This window comes from Salvelinus fontinalis, chromosome 22 (genome assembly GCF_029448725.1).
Source record: "Salvelinus fontinalis isolate EN_2023a chromosome 22, ASM2944872v1, whole genome shotgun sequence".
In the NCBI taxonomy this organism is placed as follows: Eukaryota; Metazoa; Chordata; class Actinopteri; order Salmoniformes; family Salmonidae; genus Salvelinus; species Salvelinus fontinalis.
In genome coordinates, this window is record NC_074686.1 from 36,858,094 (window position 1) to 36,874,756 (window position 16,663).

The window sequence follows — 16,663 nt, forward strand, 5'->3', positions numbered from 1 at the left end:
ATCCACTAATAATAAAAACTCAAAAAAGAGAAATTCAGTTTTGGAAACATCTAAAATACAGTAACCCCCTCTCATATCATTACCAAGCCCTGCAATGCCAAGAGCTGAGCAAAGAAAAGAGTCCCCTTATCCAGCTGGTCCTGGGGCTGAGTTCACAAACCTGTTCTACTAACACACTGAAGCCTCAGGACCAGAACATCCAATCAATCAGGATAAACCAAATTACAACACAGTCAAAACAAAACTACATTACTTATTGGGAAACACAAGCACAATCACAAAGCAAAATGCAGTGCTATCTGGCCCTAAATTGACAGTACACCGTGGCTAACTATTTGACCATGGTTACTGATCAAAACCTTTAAAAAAAGTACAGGCTCAGTGAGCACAGCCTTGCCATTGAGAAGGGTAGACACAGGAAAACCTGGCTCCCTGTAGAGGAAAGGCTGTGCAACCACTGCACAACAGAAGAACCTGAGACGGAGCTGCATTTCCTGACAAAATGTCAAAAATATAAAACATAATTTCCCCAAATTTGAAACCCTCATTCAAGGTTTCAAAGACCTCTCTGATAAGAGTAGGCTACCCGTCTTGTTGGGGGTGGACGCAGAGAGCTGTGGGTTGGCAGCGCACTACATTGCTGCCTGCCATAAGATGAGGGACCGTGTCTGACAGACCAATCAACCTGCACATGTACTCTACTGTATTCTTATTGTTATTGTTCAATGTATGGTTATTTTGACCCTTGGTTATTGTTGTTACTGTTGTCCCATTGACAATTTTGATTCTTATTATTTTCATATTGTAAATATCCAACGTAAGCTTTGGCAATTTGTACATTGATGCGTCTTGCCAATAAAGCAAATTGAATGAGCGCGAGAAAGCGAGAGCGAGAAAAGCTACATTTCAAACACTTAAAAAGACACACCCTCGTCCACTTACCCTCGCCTTATGCCCTTGGGGGTATCCCCGTTTGAAACGTAAGCCCCTCAAGCCCTCGTTTTTGATCGAGTTTGCTAGTGTACAATTATGTTCACGCCGAGGCCTGAAACTACCCATAATTCAATTCACAATGATTCAATGATCCACTAAGTCAGCCGAAACGTAAAACCTCAACATGGAGAAGTCAACATACAAGTAAAAATGAATGCAAATAAGTTAGTAGTAACATTTCTATGTAAAAAGTAAATATATGTTATTGTTTGGTTATCTTTTGAAAATTGTAGAAATAAAACATTGTCCTTTAGAAGTTCCAGCTAGGCAGGCTAACATTAGCTAGCTAATGAATTTGCTAGCTATCATACAGTAGGCATATATTAATAATTATTACGTTAATGCACTCATAATTGCACTCATAATTGACTAACGCATGTAAAGCCACCACAAGCTGCTGGGGGATGAAAACACAATAATCGCGGGATGAACGAGTGACGAATTTCCGGCCAAAGGTGGTCCACGTAAAAATCACTCCTTCCTCCCTTGCCCTGCAAGTCTATACTCGTCAAACGTCATCAGAAATGTCCACTTAATTTGAGGGCTGCGGGGATAGGGTGTGTCTTTTAAGTGTTTGGAATACAGCCAGAGAGAGACAGACATGAATGACTCTACGGCTATGTCCACAATTTCTCCTGAAGTGTGCACTTCTCAATGTGTCTTTCTGCTCGTCTCTTTCTCAACAGTATTGGAGGTTAAGGTTCAAGGTTCCTCCCCTCTTATTTCAGTATTTGCACTGTCTCTATGCACATTCACACAGCCCTACACACTCACAAACTTCATTTTCTCACTCACATATAATATGCAGATACATTTATACTGACTATCTTATATCCTGTTGCCGAGACAACTTACCCCTATACATAGTGCATTTGGGAAAGTGTTCAAACCCTTTGACCTTTTCCACATTTTGTTACGTTACAGCCCTATTCTAAAATGGATTCAAATAATTGTTTTCCTCAATCTACACACAATACCCTATAATGACAAAGCAAAGAAAGGTTTCAATTTTCACAAAATGTATTCAAACTTAAAAACAGAAATACCTTACATAAGTATTCAAGTATTCAGACCCTTTGCTATGAGATTCGAAATTGAGCTCAGGCGCATCCTGTTTCCATTGATCATCCTTGAGATGTTTCTACAACTTGATTGGAGCCCACCTGTGGTAAATTCAATTGATTGGACATGATTTGGAAAGGCACACACCTGTCTATAAGGTCACACAGTTGACAGTGCATGTCAGAGCAAAAACCAAGCCATGAGGTCAAAGGAATTGTCTGTAGAGCTTCGAAACAGGATTGTGTCAAGGCACAGATCTGGGGAAGGGTACCAACACATTTATGTTGCATTTTTAGGTCCCCAAGAACAGTGGCCGCCATCATTCTTAAATGGAAGAAGTTTGGAACCACCAAGACTCTTCCTAGAGCTGGCAGCCCAGACAAACTGAGCAATCGGGGGAGAAGGGCCTTGGTCAGGGAGGTGACCAAGAACCTGATGGTCAATCAGGTGGGATGGGAGAACCTTCCAGAAGGACAACCATCTCTGCAGCTCTCCACCAATCAGGCCTTTATGGTAGAGTGGCCAGACCGAAGCCCCTCAGTAAAAGGCACATGACAGCCCGCTTGGAGTTTGCCAAAAGGCACCCAAAGACTCTCAGACCATAAGAAGCAAGATTCTCTGGCCTGATGAAACCAAGATTGAACCTTTTGGCCTGAATGCCAAGCATCACGTCTGGAGGAAACCTGGCACTATCCCTACGGTGAAGCATGGAGGTGGCAGCATCATGTTGTGGGGATGTTTTGTTGTGGGGATGAGAGGGTGCAAGGAATTAAAGGAAAAACAAATTAGATTTACCCTTTACCTCCTCGCCCCCCCTCCCTACGAGGCTGCAGCTGCTTACCTCCTCGCCCCCCCCTCCCTACGAGGCTGCAGCTGCTTCCCTCCTCGCCCCCCCCTCCCTACGAGGCTGCTTACCTCCTCGCCCCCCCTCCCTACGAGGCTGCAGCTGCTTCCCTCCTCGCCCCCCCCTCCCTACGAGGCTGCTTCCCTCCTCGCCCCCCCCCTCCCTACGAGGCTGCAGCTGCTTCCCTCCTCGCCCCCCCCCCCCTCCCTACGAGGCTGTAGCTGCTTCCCTTCTCGACCCCCCCCCCCCTCCCTACGAGGCTGCAGCTGCTTCCCTCCTCGCCCCCCCCTCCCTACGAGGCTGCTTACCTCCTCGCCCCCCCCCTCCCTACGAGGCTGCAGCTGCTTCCCTCCTCGCCCCCCCCTCCCTACGAGGCTGCAGCTGCTTCCCTCCTCGCCCCCCCCCTCCCTACGAGGCTGCAGCTGCTTCCCTCCTCGCCCCCCCCCCTCCCTACGAGGCTGTAGCTGCTTCCCTTCTCGCCCCCCTCCCTACGAGGCTGCAGCTGCTTCCCTCCTTGCCCCCCCTCCCTACGAGGCTGCAGCTGCTTCCCTCCTCGCCCCCCCTCCCTCCCTACGAGGCTGCAGCTGCTTCCCTCCTCGCCCCCCCCTCCCTACGAGGCTGCAGCTGCTTACCTCCTCGCCCCCCCCCTCCCTACGAGGCCGCTTACCTCCTCGCCCCCCCCCCTCCATACGAGGCTGCAGCTGCTTCCCTCCTCGCCCCCCCCTCCCTCCCTACGAGGCTGCAGCCGCATACCTCCTCGCCCCCCCCCTCCCTACGAGGCCGCTTACCTCCTCGCCCCCCCCCCCCTCCATACGAGGCTGCAGCTGCTTCCCTCCTCGCCCCCCCCTCCCTACGAGGCTGCAGCTGCTTACCTCCTCGCCCCCCCCCCCTCCCTACGAGGCTGCAGCCGCATACCTCCTCGCCCCCCCCCCCCTCCCTACGAGGCCGCTTACCTCCTCGCCCCCCCCCCCCTCCATACGAGGCTGCAGCTGCTTCCCTCCTCGCCCCCCCCTCCCTACGAGGCTGCAGCTGCTTCCCGCCTCACCCCCCCCTCCCTCCCTACGAGGCTGCAGCTGCTTCCCGCCTCGCTCCCCCTCCCTCCCTACGAGGCTGCAGCTGCTTCCCGCCTCGCTCCCCCTCCCTCCCTACGAGGCTGCAGCTGATTCCCGCCTCGCCCCCCCTCCCTCCCTACGAGGCTGCAGCTGCTTTCCTCCTCGCCCCCCCCAGTCCCTACGAGGCTGCAGCTGCTTCCCTCCTCGCCCCCCCTCCCTCCCTACGAGGCTGCAGCTGCTTCCCTCCTCGCCCCCCCCCCCCCTCCCTACGAGGCTGCAGCTGCGAGGCTGCAGCTGCTTCCCTCCTCGCCCCCCCCCTACGAGGCTGCAGCTGCTTCCCTCCTCGCCCCCCCTCCCTCCCTACGAGACTGCTTCCCTCCTCGCCCCCCCCCACGAGGCTGCAGCTGCTTCCCTCCTCGCCCCCCCTCCCTCCCTACGAGGCTGCAGCTGCTTCCCTCCTCGCCCCCCCCCCACGAGCCTGCAGCTGCTTCCCTCCTCGCCCCCCCCCCCTCCCTATGAGGCTGCAGCTGCTTCCCTCCTCGCCCCCCCCTCCCTACGAGGCTGCAGCTGCTTCCCGCCTCGCCCCCCCTCCCTCCCTACGAGGCTGCAGCTGCTTCCCTCCTCGCCCCCCCTCCCTCCCTACGAGGCTGCAGCTGCTTCCCTCCTCGCCCCCCCTCCCTCCCTACGAGGCTGCAGCTGCTTCCCGCCTCGCCCCCCCCCCCTCCCTACGAGGCTGCAGCTGCTTCCCGCCTCGCCCCCCCCCCTCCCTACGAGGCTGCAGCTGCTTCCCGCCTCGCCCCCCTTCCCTCCCTACGAGGCTGCAGCTGCTTCCCTCCTCGCCCCCCCTCCCTCCCTACGAGGCTGCAGCTGCTTACCTCCTCGCCCCCCCCCCCTCCCTACGAGGCTGCAGCTGCTTCCCTCCTCGCCCCCCCCCTCCCTACGAGGCTGCAGCTGCTTCCCTCCTCGCCACCCCTCCCTCCCTACGAGGCTGCAGCTGCTTCCCTGCATTATGTCAGCACTTTATTTCCCTGTTTTTGCCAATGAATGTAGTCCCTCTCTCTCTCTGGATGACTGACGGCCAAATACATTCAATTCAAGCCTCGTGTCCCAAACGGTTCCCTATTCCCTTGGTAGTGCACTACCTTTGGGCTGGTCACTGTATAGGAAATAGGGAGCCATTTGAAATGATACATGGTTTCTAACACCAAGTGAATTTACACTGAACCCCCGACACCCGCTAAACCCCCAACACCCGCTGAACCCCCGAACAGTATTAAACACTTGAAGCATTTAGACCAAAAAAAATGTCACTGCTAATTCTAATAAGAAAATGTCTTTCTTTTTACGTATCAAGTAAAGAGTGTGACAACTTCCGTTTTCCACAATAAAAAGGCAATTCACTGTGACCTTTAGTCAGCCGTGCTGTTAGCAAGCGTTGTTCTGACCGTGGTGCAGCTCTAAACGCCCTGGGCTCAGTTACAATGACTTGAGTCCCAAATGGCACCCTATTCCATTTATAGTGCACTACTTTTGCACATTTCCCAGTTACAGTAAAGCACTTAGTATCAAACATTGACTAGAGGATTTGTTTTTAAATCATTTTAACAAATTGGTATATTTCCAGTTTAGCCAGGCAGTCACATCATCAGACTGAACGCCTGAAGGAATTGAATTCAAATTGGAATTTTGGGAATTGTTGGAGATAATATCGAATTGGGAATTGAATTTTTGGAATTTACCTAACATTAGATTTGACACTACTGTCTGTTATCTGTACCATAGTTACTGTAACTAGGTCCTCTAGTTCAACACTACTGTCTGTTATCTGTACCATAGCTACTGTAACTAGGTCCTCTAGTTCAACACTACTGTCTGTTAGCTGTACCATAGCTACTGTAACTAGGTCCTCTAGTTCAACACTACTGTCTGTTAGCTTTACCATAGTTACAGGTCCTCTAGGTCCTCTAGTTCAACACTACTGTCTGTTAGCTGTACCATGGTTACAGGTCCTCTAGGTCCTCTAGTTCAACACTACTGTCTGTTAGCTGTACCATAGTTACAGGTCCTCTAGGTCCTCTAGTTCAACACTACTGTCTGTTAGCTGTACCATAGTTACAGGTCCTCTAGGTCCTCTAGTTCAACACTACTGTGTTAGCTGTACCATAGTTACAGGTCCTCTAGGTCCTCTAGTTCAACACTACTGTCTGTTAGCTGTACCATAGTTACAGGTCCTCTAGGTCCTCTAGTTCAACACTACTGTCTGTTAGCTGTACCATAGCTACTGTAACCAGGAAGAGGTTGAACCAGAACCAGCAGACTGGGTTGAGCACTAGAATAGGGAGTGTAAAACCTCTAAGAATACCCCCCCAGTGGAGAACCCGTTGTCAAGTGGCAACGCTCCCGGCTGGTCACATTCCCCACCAGAGACTGGGTTCAATCCCCACATCCACTCTTCCTACTGTTCTCACATTTGACTGTCTCCACCTCTGTTTCCAACTGTAGTCTGTAGTGTAAAACATATATTTTTTTTATATCCCAAAAGTGTATGAGTGTGTTTGTTTGTCACCTGGTCCTCGGTGAGGTGAAGCACAGTCTTTTTGTAGGAAATGATGTCAAAATCCACTGCCTTCCACACAGCGTGGCCCAGGAGGCTGCCCACGTTCCTCTTCTTGGTAATGACAATCAGGTACATCCCTGTGAAAAAGGGGAAACCACAGTGAACATGTCAGCACAACGTATAAAACAGTAACGTGTGTTAGGTACAGGGGTACATCCTGAAGGACAAAATAGGGGTTATGTACAAATCATCTCTCCTTTCTCCCCAAGTGTGCACTTGTTCAATTCCCTTCACTGATCTGAAAGTCACTCGGGCTCCACAACATATCTGTACTTTTGGTATTTGATGCTCCCTGACTGTCTAGCTTTCATCTCTGTGATTATTAGCGAGAAAGATAATAAAGTCAAACTGTATGAATGTAGGTTTGTTATCATTTATTCACATTGTTTGTTTATTTTTTTTTACTCAAACCTCCCGCAGGCCGTATGTTTGACACCCCTGCTCTAGCCCGTGCATAAACCAATCCCAATGCTTTTAGATTTGCGGGACTCAGTGAACGATTCCACACGTCAGGAGAAAGGAGATATTGTTGGGACGCACCGAGTGGTAGGCCTACATCCTGTGACAAGGACCAGTCCAGTGTTGGGTCAGGCTGTGGACCTACCTGCCACCAAGCGGACGGTTCCCATGATGCCACAGATGGGCCTGGTGTTGGCTGACGGAGGAACATCTTTCTTCCCTAAAGAAACAAGATGGAGGACAAACACTATAATCACAATGGTTAACACACAGCCAGCTCCTGTACCGATCCACATGAGTAGGCTAGGCAAATTCTGTCTTCAGTTGTAAACCTAGATATGTTTTCTGCACTGCACAGGGTGGTGGGCATAAACTTTGCCAGCATTTTATGCAGTTGTAGGTTTTAAAACCACATTAATTATTCACAACTTACACACTTCAGTTCCTCCATCAGGAAGCTATAAAGCCTCTCTGGGAACCTACCTGAATTCATCCAATAACAAATGCTTGTTTTTGTTTCCCGTTACAAAACGTTTCCAAACGGTTGTGCACGGAGTCTTACCAGTCAGGGTCATCTCATTGGACACCCTGTCGATGGCCAGGACTGCATCGGCCCCATCATCACAGGCCTCAATGTAGAACTTCTCTGGGCTAGTGTGCCTGTGGGGGGGTGGGTAGAAAAATAATGGAGTGGTTCATGTATGTTGTGTTGTAGGGTGAAGTTTCCCTTCGATGCTGATCTTGGATCACCCCGGAGCATGTCACAGAGAACGTCCAGTGACATGAAAAGCAATCAGGGAACACAATGATACAGAAGGGCTATCTGCCACTTGAGATGCAGCACATTACAGCGATGAGACAATAATCCTGAGGTTTATTACAGGCAGACAATAAAATGTAGATAATGACAACTGTGCCGTGGTGGACTTGAGCGATGCACTTAACCACCACCCACAACGTAAGATTACTGCACCGATAGGCTATGGTATAAAAATATTCTGTCAGCCCCTCATCTGGAGAGCTACTGGGCCTGCAGGCTTTTGATCCACAGTCAGTTTATCAAGGTCCTGTTGAGCAGCTGATTTTATTTTTTTATTTTTTACAATGTGGTGTGTTCGAGCAGGGCTGGAGCAAAAGCCTGCATCCATCCCCCCAGTATCTCTCCTGGACTCTCCAGGAGGAGGAGGAGCCCCCCCCCTCCCCTTTCAACACAACAATTACCACCGAATAGTCTTTATGTCTTCAAAACATTAATTCACCTTACTCTATGAACCAGGGATTAAATGGGTAAGGAGGGTGAGTTAGCTAACTTAGATAGTGATCTATTTGTAAGGTTAAAATTGTCTGTGTTCAAGTCAGGGATATATTGACAGCATAGGAGTAAGGCTACTTGTCAATTAGCCTAATTTAGAATAGCCTATTTTGTTGTTGTTATCAGAATTGCATGGCCAGTATAGAATAGAGGAGAATCCTAGCCAATTAGGAGCGCTTGAGAGACGGTTTTACACCTGGAGTATTCATCATCAGTTTGTTCCAACTGCACACCTGTATCAACTGTGTGTCGGCCAATCAAATCACATTTTATTAGTTGCATACACATTTCAAATCGGATGTTATCGAGGTCGTAGCGAAATGCGATTATGGCCTACACAAAGAGCGGGCGGAAAGGTATTTTAAGACTTGAGATTAATACATGCTAATAACGGAATACTATGGTTAACTAGCGAGTTAGCCAATTCAATACATATTGTGTTGGTTGGATGGTTATCTAGTTAGTCTTGTAGGCTATATCAGTACTTTACCTGTTGCGAAAATGTCTCTTCTTTCTCTCTTTTGCACTCTCTCCTCTCAATTCAATTGACTTAATTGACATATCAAGTTAAAATGACTTACATTGTCAAAGTACACATATAACACAACATGGTGGGACCAACAGCAATAACAATCATAATAATAGTAATAGTGGACATGGGATTACCATTAACAGCAACAACAATATTAATGAGAATAATAATACATTTGTATACAATAATAATTACAATAATAAAGCAATTGTAGTAGACCAGTCTCAACCTGACAGAAAAGACACATGATATGGTATGAAAGCCTCGCTCTCTTGCGCACTGCACTCTCTCTCTCCCCTGGCAGCTGCCCACACTATGACTTTTCCAGGACTTTTCATTGCTGACCAAAAATGAGCTTTAACAGGGCAAATAACTCACTAACAATGAATACCGTAGCAACAAAAAATGTGCACACGCAGCTAGGCTCACTTTAAATCTCATCTTGTGACTGACTGCATGTTTAAAAAGACCGCTCGTGTCTGTCAAAGCAGGCCTACAATAATTACACTCCAATGGGCTCCGTAGAGACTGGGAGGCAAGTGTGAAACACATGGCATCCTTAGAACACTGGTACAATTCTGATGGGAATAGCTTCATTGTTGTCCATTGGAACATTTTAATCTAGAATCTGCTTGTCCCGGCAATAATTTTGAATTGCTCCGGGCAAGTGGACAAGCGTTACTACGGAGCCCTAGAGAGCCATAATACACTTCTCTGGCCGAGCAGCTTCAGGTGAAGACAAATGGCTGCCTGACTTAAATCCTTATTGTTAGACGCCTATGGTCGTCACAACATGTCGACACATTCTCATGCCACAGGAAAGTCAGGGGACAACAGGACATACTGCTGGCATAACAACAACAACTCCATATTGTGTGTTTTTCGTTTGAATGACACCTACTGACTCTGAGTTGTTGTTCACCAACGGGTGACCCAAGAGGAGGTGGCTACGCATGCAGAGGTGGCAGTGGGCGTTTTCATTGGTTAGGAGGTTCCTTCTGAAGTAAGGATTGGGCTGTAATAGGTGGGGAGCTCAAACTTCATCCCAATACACACACATATATATTTTAACCTTTATTTAAACTAGGCAAAAAACGTTAAGAACAAATTCTTATTTACAATGACGTCCTACACCGGCCAAACCCGGAAGACGCTGGGCCAATTGTGCGCCACCCTATGGCCACCCTCCTTCCAAAATCACATTTAGCATCTCCAATCCAAAATGTAATCTAGAACGGCTTCCTATTTCGCAACAAAACATCCTTCACTCATGCTGCCAAACATACCCTCGTAACTGACTATCCTACCGATCCTTGACTTCGGTGATGTCATTTACAAAATAGCCTCCAACACTCAGCAAATTGGATGTAGTCTATCACAGTGCCATCCATCTTGTCACCAAAGCCCCATATACTACCCACCACTGCGACCTGTATGCTCTCGCTGACTGGCCCTCGCTCATATTCGTTACCAAACCCACTGGCTCCAGGTCATCTATAAATCTTTGCTATGTAAAGCCCCGCCTTAACGCAGCTCACTGGTCACCATAGCACATGCTCCAGTAGGTATATTTCACTGGTCATCCCCAAAGCCAATTCCTCCTTTGGCCGCCTTTCCTTCCAGTTCTCTGCTGCCAATGACTGGAACGAACTGCAAAAATCACTGAAGCTGGAGACTCATATCTCCCTCACTAACTTTAAACATCAGCTGTCAGAGCACCTGTACATAGCCCATCTGTAAATTGCCCACCCAACTTCCTCATCCCCATATTGTTATACATTTGTTTTGCTCCTTTGCACCCCAGTATCTCTACTTGCACATTCATCTTCTGCACATCAATCACTCCAGTGTTTAATTTCTAAATTGTAATTATTTCACCACTATGGCCTATTTATTGCCTTACCGCCCTAATCTTACTACATTTGCACACACTGTATATAGATTTTTCTGTTGTATTATTGACTGTACGTTTGTTTACCCCATGTGCAACTGTGTTGTTTGTGTCTATCTTGGCCAGGTCACAGTTGTAAATGAGATCTTGTTCTCAACTGGCCTACCTGGTTTTAAATAAGGGTGAAATATAAAATACAATTTTTAAAAAATGGATTAACGTAAATCTAGGCCACTCGAATTAGTATGATGTGTTACATTTAGTATGGTTACATAAGACAGAATGTTACTTAAGGTAAAACCCGAAAGGAGGGTGGTTGGTCACGGTGAATTGGTAGGCGTATAACGCGAACATCAAGCAACACAAAGGATCAGGCTCTGATCAGGCCCTACACCCAAACAAGGGCACTGCGTTCATCCACCTCTGGCCTGCTCGCCTCCCTACCACTGAGGAAGTACAGTTCCCGCTCAGCCCAGTCAAAACTGTTCACTGCTCTGGCACCCCAATGGTGGAACAAACTCCCTCACGACGCCAGGACAGCGGAGTCAATCACCACCTTCCGGAGACACCTGAAACCCCACCTCTTCAAGGAATACCTAGGATAGGATAAAGCAATCCTTCTGACACCCCCCCCCCCCTTAAAAGATTTAGATGCACTATTGTAAAGTGGCTGTTCCACTGGATGTCACAAGGTGAATGCACCAATTTGTAAGTCGCTCTGGATAAGAGCGTCTGCTAAATGACTTAAATGTAAATGTAAATGTTGCGTGTTCAAATCTCATCCCGGACAACTTTAGTAACTTCGCAACTATTTAATTTTTAGCTACTTCGCAACTACTTAGGATGTTAGCTAACCCTTCAACCTAACTACTAACCTTAACCCAGCAAGCTGTTAGCAACAACAAATTGGAATTCGTAATGTAATTTTTGTCAGTTAGCTGACGCTCTTATTCAGAGCAACATAAATGAGCAATTAGGGCTAAGTGCCTTGCTCAAGGGCACATCAAAATATTTTTTTACCTAAGCGGCTCGGGATTTGAACCAGTTAACTTTTGGTTACTGGTCCAACGCTCTTAAGAGCTAGGCTTCCTGCCGCCCCTAACATATCATACACATTGTAATTCGTAACGTTCACAAATGAATATATACCATACAAAATGTAACATGATGTACCAAACTAAATGGAGCGTCTCAGATTTACGTACAGAATAATATGAAATGCTCTGAGAACAGGTTGGGGGCAGATATATATATTTTACCTTTATTTATAATATTCATCCTGTGCCCACACTTCTAATTCTGAAAAAGTGAAAGCCTACCTGTGAGAAGGATCGCCCTGATAGTGGTTGTAGGTTTTTAATACAGTACCCAAGAACAATCTGAGTTCATTTGACCATTGAAAACAGTGCTATTCGGAAAATACTGCAATGCGGGTTGGATTGAATTGAGCCCCTAATCTTCATTTTCAAGGTGATGATTGCACTTTTCTTCCCAACAGAATTACGCAATAAATGCGAGTTCACATTTCAAAGATTTGTTTTGTGTCCAAACTTACACCGCAAATGGCAATAGATGTCAAGAACTTGGTGGCTTACCACTGTGAAACAACTGTCCTGAGCCTGACAGTTTACTTCTGGTAGTATGCTTTAGTAAGAAAGTGTTGGGATAAGGTATAACTACGTTTAACCACCCCCAAAAATTTATATTTATGATTAACTTTCCCACCCACAACTTCTCACTTGAATGCATTTAACATTTGAAGGGTTTGTTGACTTAGCTAACATTCAGCCAGCTAAGTAAGCTAGCTAATGACAACCTGACTTTTGACAATCATGACAAGATCATGACAAATGTCCATTGTACATCTCTGCAGTTGAAAACGTCGACTTGATATTGCTTATACTTGATTGGTGTCTTTTAAATACATTTAAAAGTGAAGAACAATACTTACAAATTGAACCTCTCGTAGGCTATCGCCATCTTCACTTCTTATTGCGATCTGAGCTGCTTCTTCTTCTACTTCTTCTGCTTCTGCTTCTTCTTCTTCTGCTGCTTCATCTATGACATATGGCGGTCAGGAAACAAACGTTTAAGAAGCATGCCGCCACTTACAGTGCTGGAGTATGTGGTCAATCACGGTTTACTACACGAGCTCCACGTTTCTAAATCCTTCTTCTTCGATGAGGTTTAACGGCGGTTGGCATCTAATAAATGTTGCATTGCCACCACCTACTAGACTAGACTATAACTCAAATCAAATCACATTTTATTTGTCTCCATGCGCTGAATACAGTGAAATGCTTATTTACAAGACCTTAACCAACAATGTAGTTTTTAGGGGAAAAAAGTGTTAATAAAGTATTTACTAAAATAAACTGAAGTTTAAAAAAATACTTTGCTTGAAAAAGAATAACTATAAATAAATATAACAAAATACCCTACTATCTAACGCTACACTCACAAAAAATAAACATAAAATAAATAAATACCATACTCCACTATTTAAATCTATTTCGTCCAACAGCCTGAAAGGATGGGACACCAACACTTAGCACACCCTGTAACTCCTCTGACATCAAATCTCGCACACCCAAATACCTCTCTGCGGCTGCCAGCACAACCTCTATTTTCTGCGGCTTACCTTCCATCACTGCGGTATTTTTTTATTTAACTAGGCAAGTCAGTTAAGAACACATTTTTTATTTACAATGACGGCCTAGGAACTGTGGGTTAACTGCCTTGTTCAGGGGCAGAACGACAGATTTTTATCTTGTCAGCTCAGGGACTCGATATAGCAACCTTTCGGTTACTGACCCAACACTCTAACCACTAGGCTACCTGCCGGCCCAGTATAGTTGATAACCATTGCTATAAATGCCAAAAATCCAATGTTACTGAAACATATATCACTCTGTTCTGGTACAGATCTACTACTCACACCACTCCTCTCTGGATCCCTCCCCCTTGACCCATCTTCCTCTACTTTCTTCACTGCCTCAGCATATGACAACTTCTGCACTACTCTAACCTTGGAAACCTCAATCTGCCTCTCTCGCAATTCTGATCCCCAGCCCCATGGGTACCCCTACAATTAACACATACCACTACTTCCCCTATGCTACACATTCCTTTGTCTCATGTCCTTCTGCACACTTCTCACACCTAGGAACCTCCCTCCTACACACTGCTGCCACATGCCCATAAGCTTGACAGATGTAACAACAATGTATTCGGCACAAAAGCTCGTACAGGATAACTTATATATCCTAACATTTACATTTACATTTAAGTCATTTAGCAGACGCTCTTATCCAGAGCGACTTACAAATTGGTGCATTCACCTAATGACATCCAGTGGAACAGCCACTTTACAATAGTGCATCTAAATCTTTTAAGGGGGGGGGGGGGGGGGCAGAAGGATTGCTTTATCCTATCCTAGGTATTCCTTGAAGAGGTGGGGTTTCAGGTGTCTCCGGAAGGTGGTGATTGACTCCGCTGTCCTGGCGTCGTGAGGGAGTTTGTTCCACCATTGGGGTGCCAGAGCAGCGAACAGTTTTGACTGGGCTGAGCGGGAACTGTACTTCCTCAGTGGTAGGGAGGCGAGCAGGCCAGAGGTGGATGAACGCAGTGCCCTTGTTTGGGTGTAGGGCCTGATCAGAGCCTGAAGGTACTGAGGTGCCGTTCCCCTCACAGCTCCGTAGGCAAGCACCATGGTCTTGTAGCGGATGCGAGCTTCAACTGGAAGCCAGTGGAGAGAGCGGAGGAGCGGGGTGACGTGAGAGAACTTGGGAAGGTTGAACACCAGACGGGCTGCGGCGTTCTGGATGAGTTGTAGGGGTTTGATGGCACAGGCAGGGAGCCCAGCCAACAGCGAGTTGCAGTAATCCAGACGGGAGATGACAAGTGCCTGGATTAGGACCTGCGCCGCTTCCTGTGTGAGGCAGGGTCGTACTCTGCGGATGTTGTAGAGCATGAACCTACAGGAACGGGCCACCGCCTTGATGTTAGTTGAGAACGACAGGGTGTTGTCCAGGATCACGCCAAGGTTCTTAGCGCTCTGGGAGGAGGACACAATGGAGTTGTCAACCGTGATGGCGAGATCATGGAACGGGCAGTCCTTCCCCGGGAGGGGAACATCACTTTGTCGGGCAAAGACTCAACATCAAAACACAAAAGAACAGACAATAACTATTCTGTTTCACCACTCACATCACCCTGTCTGCGTCGCACCAAACGATGAGTATCACAAACACCGGGAATCTTCCCCTTCGGTTGGTCATCTTTCACATTTACAGCTACCCCAGTTATCACTCTGTTCAATGGCGCCCTTTTCTTGAGAGCAAAACAATTCACATCTCTTGACCCCATTTGTTTAACACGGAGCGCCTGCTCCCTCTGAACAGCAGAAACACAAACAGTTATCACAAGACCACTTATGGTTACCCTCACCTATTCCACAGCACCCAACTCTGTTTTCACCCACCATGAAACCACAAATGGATCAGCCACAAGGCAAGGGTTAACTTTTTCCAAAAACTTCACTCCTACTGTCACAGGAACATCTTTATCCTGACCCTCGGTGCAAGCCTCGGGCTCTGAGAACTTCACCACTGATACTTCACCCTCATTCACTTCCATTTCTCCTCCTGTCTTCAGCTCCCTCTGCTTACAATTTCTACCATTCTTCTTTAACAACCATCTCCCTTTTTTCTGCCATTTTTATCCGACTCTAGCTCACCCTCTTCCTCTTTCTCTCTCTCTTAAACCTCCTCTGCCTCTCTTTTTCTCTCCATTCATCCTCTGTATTCCAAGTATACGTCTCCTTATTCAATTGCTGCACTTCTCCTGACATACATCTTGTCTTGTCAAGGGACGCCATTTTAACTGGCTGTCACAATCTCAGTCCAATCAGCAGGAACCCCTGGGGATGTAGCGGTCAACAGTGCATCCCACTTATAAAGCAGCTGCTTCATCTTGATGTTCTTCTTTATCAATATCTACCGCGGTGCTTTTCCATTTCAAACAAGCGCGCCTCTTTGTCCTGGATTCCTCCTGGCACACCAGCTACCTAGCTAGCATGTCTCATTTCTAAATCCTCTTACCTAACTCAGTAGAACCCTACTAACTTCTAAAAGACCCTCCCCAAAATCCCTTCCAAACCTCACTAACCACATCCAATTAATGGCCCTACACTTCAATCTTTCCCTCTCTTACAACAATATATTTTCCATACTTACAACAACATAACAACACACGCATCACCGTTTCATCGATCATACACTCCAGACACAATCCATTCACATTGCTTGCAAACCAGATGTAATGACGAGTTCAATGTACAATGTCCTAGGCACAATTGACCTAATCTGACCTTTGAATGTTGGTCCACAGACCTTTCTTTGGAGGGCATATGCCGGCCCTTGTGCCCTTCTGCTCAGAGTACCATTTCTTCTGCCCACACATCTATCAAAATAGCTCTGATCTTACATTTGACCTCACCTTTATCCAGTGGAACATGAATATCAATTGTATCTCGTTTTAAAGCACTTTTTGCTATCTGGTCTACAATTGAATTCCCTTCCACACCCGAATGGGCAGGGACTAGGCCTGTGGTATTCATGACATTTTGTCAGCCGGTGATTGTCAAGCAAATAACTGCCGGTCTCATGGTAATCGACTGTTAATTAACATAAACACATGCATCATCTCCTGGATTCCACACATAGCTTACAACCCCCTGATGCAGACCATTGGAACATCTACATTTTAAAAAGTCTAATAAACCCACGTAATATAGTCTGCACCGTCACAATAAATCCATTATTTATTTTAGACAGGTCTAAAGAAGGATGATATGAAGAAAATGTAGTCTATTTCAGATTGAACAGAATAGCATACTCT

At 46.8% G+C, this 16,663-nt stretch overlaps 1 protein-coding gene across 1 annotated transcript in view; it reads right to left on the reverse strand.

Moving 5' to 3' along the window:
* LOC129820271 (phosphatidylinositol-3-phosphatase SAC1-A) overlaps positions 1-12,858 on the reverse strand; it is a 36,284-nt gene extending 23,426 nt beyond the window's left edge. The window contains exons 1-4 of the mRNA XM_055877329.1: positions 12,714-12,858; positions 7,590-7,687; positions 7,173-7,247; positions 6,518-6,645 (exon numbers count right to left, since the gene is read on the reverse strand). Of these exons, the coding sequence (XP_055733304.1) occupies positions 6,518-6,645; positions 7,173-7,247; positions 7,590-7,687; positions 12,714-12,742 (330 nt within the window). The 5' untranslated portion in view covers positions 12,743-12,858. The remainder of the gene's footprint in view (positions 1-6,517; positions 6,646-7,172; positions 7,248-7,589; positions 7,688-12,713) is intronic.
* Between the last annotated feature and the right edge of the window lie 3,805 nt (positions 12,859-16,663).